This window comes from Argentina silus (genome assembly GCF_951799395.1).
Source record: "Argentina silus genome assembly, chromosome: 21".
Taxonomy (NCBI): Eukaryota; Metazoa; Chordata; class Actinopteri; order Argentiniformes; family Argentinidae; genus Argentina; species Argentina silus.
In genome coordinates, this window is record NC_139675.1 from 1,906,968 (window position 1) to 1,912,633 (window position 5,666).

At 44.5% G+C, this 5,666-nt stretch overlaps 2 protein-coding genes across 2 annotated transcripts in view; one reads left to right on the forward strand and one right to left on the reverse strand.

Moving 5' to 3' along the window:
- Positions 1–1,069: 1,069 nt before the first annotated feature.
- Positions 1,070–2,282, reverse strand: dctpp1 (dCTP pyrophosphatase 1). Its single transcript, XM_083693154.1, has one exon. The coding sequence runs from the start codon at positions 2,148–2,150 to the stop codon at positions 1,617–1,619; it is 534 nt and encodes a 177-aa protein (XP_083549280.1). The 5' UTR covers positions 2,151–2,282; the 3' UTR covers positions 1,070–1,616.
- A 144-nt stretch (positions 2,283–2,426) lies between these two features.
- Positions 2,427–5,666, forward strand: part of gatb (glutamyl-tRNA(Gln) amidotransferase, subunit B) — a 14,198-nt gene continuing 10,958 nt past the window's right edge. Inside the window, exons 1-3 of the mRNA XM_083693152.1 lie at positions 2,427–2,601; positions 3,851–4,004; positions 4,281–4,394. Of these exons, the coding sequence (XP_083549278.1) occupies positions 2,429–2,601; positions 3,851–4,004; positions 4,281–4,394 (441 nt within the window). The 5' untranslated portion in view covers positions 2,427–2,428. The remainder of the gene's footprint in view (positions 2,602–3,850; positions 4,005–4,280; positions 4,395–5,666) is intronic.

Genomic DNA, 5,666 nt, shown 5'->3' on the forward strand with positions numbered 1-5,666 from the left:
GAGTTATGCCGGCGCGCGATGCTATAAAATGAAATCAATTGTGCATTCTACCTCTCTTATGTTTACTGTGGGGCGATAGGGCTTTGGTGCAGTCATCAGCATCCTCACACACACACACACACACACACACACTCTCTCACACACACACACACACACACTGCCTGCCGCTGTTTTAATCAGCTCAATGAGGCTAAATACCTCGGAGCCTCACAATTAAAACACTATAAAACCTGCAGAGAGGACATCAGTAAAGCTGGGCCGAGACATATCCACACCTCACCCGCGTGCGGGCGCAGACCCTCATCAGGGCTGATGGAACGCCACACCTCACCTTCAGGAATAATGTGTGAGCATTCACTGTGAGATCAAGCTCAGTCCAAAGCACAATATGTGTGTGTGTGTGTGTGTGTGTGTGTGTGTGTGTGTGATGGGCAGCGACAGCCCTGAGATGACTCACGCATCAGGCTGAGTGTTTGCAGGAGAGTGCTGCACATTCCTCCACTGAGCCTCTGCTTCAAAGCAGCGTTCGCATCAGAGAAATAGAATTCAATTTCTTTGGCTTGCATTTAGATTTCCTGAAATCAAAGCCAAGGCACACAGGCAAACTTAGCATTCTTCCTTCCTTCCTTCCCTCGCGACCCGCTCCCACTCACACACACACACACACTCTCCCCCTCCCTCACACACACACGCACCCTCACACGACTGCCAACTATGTCTTGGCTAAGTAGTTAAACCAATTAATTTGTCCAAATTCAGACAGATCGGCTACATCTGGGTTGGGTAACCCTATGCATGAGCTACAAAACAGGGCACAATATCGACTGCTCGTCAAAACGAACAGCTAATTAATTCCCCCCCCCCCCCATCTCCCATAGTCATTTACTGGGGAAGTAAATAAGGCAATTGTCATTAAGCGGACACCCTGCAATTTGCATAATACACTCCAAGTAATTTTAATCAGACACCTCATTCTCCTGATATTCAAAGTGACACTACATTCTCTAGTGCAGGTAGGCTACTGGCTAATAGTCCAATTGCTGCTTGATTATGTAATCTGATTGCGCTCACTTTGGGAAACATCTCCATGCAATTAGGAACCCCACACAACACGCATGCATCGCAAATCATCTGGAGGACAACTGGTTGAAGTTGAAGGCACTTTTACTTTTAGGGGAAGATTGCATTGCAGATTGGCATAATCAACTTAAAAGTAGACTACAAAGAGAAAAAAAAATACATTATGGTTGCCAACAATCTGGATGTTTGAGATTCAATTACTGTGGGACATTATGTAAAACATCACGTTTCCAGCTAAGAACAAGTGCCTGCATCTGAATTTGGCAACAGGTAAACAAACGTAACAGTTATAGTGAAGTCAAGACGGTCAGATGCGCCATCTTTTAAACTGTCAAAATTAAGTTTAAAAACAAACAACTTTAAAACAACTAAAAGCAGCAATGGGTAGATTCATCACCTATGAACATTCCAATGAGCATAACGCCCTAAATAAAAGTGTGGTGTCAACATCCTCCATTTGCTGATGAACAGTAGTTTGACCTCGTCTGCTTCTTTGTAAATAGTCATTGCGTTTGGAGCCTGCCGGCAGCACCAGCTCAGTCCTCCTCATACTCGGTGTACTTCTTGGCCGAGCCGTGCACCTTGCTCGCCGGGTACTTCAGCCGGTTTAGGGCCATTTTACGGAGCACCGCTTGTGGCAGGTCGACGTGGCATTTCTCGGCCAGCTCCACCAGGTAGATCATGACATCGCTTAGTTCATGAGCCAGGTGTTCCCTCTCGGAGTCGGTCCAGCCGGGCAGCCCCTCGGCCACCTCCCCACGCCACTGGAAGAGCTCCGACACCTCGCCGACCTCCCCGACCATGGCCAGCAACAGGTTGCGGGGCTGGTGGAACTGGTTCCAGTCCCTCTCGTCTGTGAAGTCCGCTTGCATTCGTCGGATGTCTTCGAGGGTGGGTTCGGCACTGAAGGAGAAGGTCTGTGTTCTCCCTGTTCCATTCTGCTTTGGCTGGACTTCTGCTTCTCCATTTGCGCCAGCTGACAGCGGCTTGATAGGAGTGATATTGGTGTGGTTTGATGGGACTGACACGTCGCCGTTCAGCCCATTCACTTTAGCACCATTCATTGCCATCGCAACTTGTTGATTTTAGGGTAAACTCGCACGAAATGAGGACAGTCCACCTTGTAAACACCAACCCTCGACTACCATGTGAGAAACTCCCGCCAGACACTCTGTATTTGTATCCGGAAGCAGCAAAAAAGCGCCGGAAATTACGATAGGGGTGAGGGCGTTGTCCTTTGCATTGTGGGTTTTGAAGTCTTGCTTAGAATGTTTTTGCCGTGACAACCACGTTGAAATCGCGTACCGGGACTACAATCCCACGGGTCTCCAAAACAGGAGGTGATAAGATGGCAGCCTCCTCTGCAGGACTGAGAGCGATGCTCTGTCACAACATCAACAAACACATCGCAGTATTTCACCCGCGGACGACTTGTCCGCATAGACACCGCTGGTGTGTGATCAGGAGAATCAGCACGTCTGTGCCCCGATGTCAGAGTCAAGCCCAAACGAAGACCAAAAGGTAGGATTACGGTTTACATGCTAACGGGCGCTAACAGCCTAGCCGGTCATGTCGCCTGCCGTCAGAGGACGTTTGTGGACGTGGTTTGTTCACAAGAGACAGAAAGAAAGAATTACGGCGCCGCTACACCCCACTGCCCAACGACATACCAACCAATATTTACACGTTTTAAATCGGTGTTAGCAAGATTTACCACCGTTATTGTCCAGCAGCCACCTCACGAAACACACATCTGAATTATGTGACTCAGTGAAACAGGGAGACACCATTAACTGTCAGTGAATGAGTCAGAAACCAGACGACGTTCCTGACACATATTCTGGATCATACATTGTACATATCTGCGCTGACAGCGTCCTTACCTTGTAGCAGAAAGCTGACAGCACCGTGGTTCATATCTGAGGCTGTCTCTGTTATCTGACAGGTGTTTCAGATGGGACATGATGATGTGATGTCACTACAAACATGATAACCTTGATATTATCTAAAACTGCGAACATGTTATGAATGATGCTTCTTTTCTACATGACAGTTATTACACATGCGCAATGATAACAACATGGTCATTAATAAGGAAAATGATGATGCCTGAAAATAACGTTGTAATAACTGTGTGTCAACGTCCGGCGTGTCATGTGTTCCAGTCTGTTTTCAGTTTTGAAAAATATAGATTTTTTATTTTTTTTTTCTGAATAGTTTTCAACGATTTCCATCATACAGTAGAAAGTGTTGAAGTGCTGAAATGTAAAGATGCATAAGATGTCCGATAGTATAGAATGAGCTCCAATTAAATAAACAAAATTGTAATCTTGTAATTTATGACGTGAAAGAAACCTACACAAATAACAGACCCGAATCAACTCACAGATGCATTTGTTTTCTGTTTATCTTTATTATAATTTTTCTTAATAATTTATATTTTTCTTACTGCAATGTAAGTCACTTTGGATGAAAGCGTCAGCTAAATGGCATATAATATTATTATTATTATTAAATATTATATTATTCTGTGACACTGTATGCTGTTGTCATTGTTATTGCTATTGTTATAGTTTCTTCCTTTTTTATCATTATTATTATGACATTTCACTGCGAACTGATATCGTTTGATTGTTACCCTAGTTGCTTACCCTAAAGCATTTCATTACATTGTATCTTGTATATCGTGTAAATGACCATTCAGATTTGGTTTGGTTTGGTTTGAAGGGCTGTTGGTCCTGGCCTGAATGTGGTTCCCTTGTCATTGCAGTGCTCCCAGGGGGTTGGTGGGGGTGGTGGGGTTGGAGATCCACGCTCAGATCCACTCCAACACCAAACTGTTCTCCGGATCCCAAGTCAGGTTCTCGTCTCCCCCGAACTCCCTGGTGTCGTTCTTTGACGCGTCCCTGCCTGGCACGCTCCCTGTGAGTTCAGACCCCTCCCCTCTGCATGTCCTCGGGTCGGGAGAGGCGGGGGGTTGGGGAATGTTTGGATCTCGTTCTGCTTATTGTTTGTGTTTTGCCGATGTCTTATAACAGTAAAAACATGGCCTGGACAGTACACATGAAGCCTAACAATGAGTCCTTCAGGATATCTCACTTGGTGGGATAGTTAGGTTATTAATTTCACTAAATAACCTTTTTCCTCCTCCTCCTCCTCTTCCTCTTTCTCCTCTTCCTCCTCCTCCTCCTCTTCCTCAGGTGCTGAACAGAAGATGTGTTGAAGCAGCAGTCATGACTGGCCTGGCCCTCAACTGCACCATCAACAGGAAGTCTCTCTTCGACAGGAAACACTACTTCTACGCCGACCTTCCCGTGAGTCATCCCCGTGTATCCTCCAATCCACAGCGAAGAAAATAAATAAATAAATGAAGTAGCTCTCATTTGTCAAATGAGCAGCCTTAGTTCCAGTTTAACTTTCTCATTTAACTTCCCAGTCCCTGAGCTATAATTGAATAGCAACGCGTTCTTGCTGAAGCAGCAGAACTGCCTGTTGCGACGGCACCAGCAATTTAGACAAATGACAGCTTCTGTTCACTTAAAGCTGTTAACAGTCAAGTCCCCGCCAAGCGCTATTCACCTGGCAGCCTGTAATTGAACACTCGCATAGCAAGGTTTCACCGACCTCAGGGCTTATGGGTAATTTTAGAGCAGTTATGACTGACATTTAGGCCTTGGCACAAAGACAAAATGTCAGCAGATGAGATTTCACAGCAATTGGCTCACAGAGTACCCCGAAAAAGTTGTTTCCGTCCAAGTTCATTTGAGAATTCAGACAGATGGGATCAACCTAGGTTCATGAGGTCTACTGTCATTTTTTCTGAGCTGATGAGTAGTTTTGAGAACAGATTGACAACAGGAAGAATATGAATATGTTGGATCCCATAATGCTGTAGTAGTATGATGTCATAATGCTGTAGTAGTAGTGTGGTTTTTGATGTCATAATGCTGTATGATGTCATAATGCTGTAGTAGTATGATGTCATAATGCTGTAGTAGTATGATGTCATAATGCTGTATGATGTGTGATGTCATAATGCTGTAGTAGTATGATGTCATAATGCTGCAGTACTATTGAGTCCTTTGAGTCAGTGTGTTGTCAGATTGTTGATTCGTGGGTTATTATATCACAGTTGTATTTGTCTCCTCTTAAGAGCGTGGTATTATCTTCCGTAAATATCCTTTAGGCTGCAAAGACGAAATTAATGTAATGCAGGATTTAGTCATATTATTGGTTTTGAATGGCCTAAATCCAGAGCCTATTGTGAAATAAATGATCACATTATCAGCACAAGAACTTGGCATTGATAATCGATGGGCGCCAGACGTCTTCACAGATTAATTGGTAATAATGTTATCTGAATGCAGCCGCTACATAATCCTCACAGCTGGGAAATGTATCCCGATTAAATCCCTGGCTGGAAGCCAAGGGATTACTTTAGACTGCTGGTTTTCATGTTGGAGATCTTCTCTGTACTTACTGGGGATTGCACCATCTCGCCTTTGTGTTCATCCTGAATACTGCAGTGAAGATAATGCAAGTTTATATATATATATATTTATAAAGAAGAGAGAGATTCACTGACT

Bases quoted from the DNA above. Each gene is read 5' to 3' on its own strand.
- dctpp1 (XM_083693154.1), bottom strand. From the start codon at position 2,150: ATGGCAATGAATGGTGCTAAAGTGAATGGGCTGAACGGCGACGTGTCA.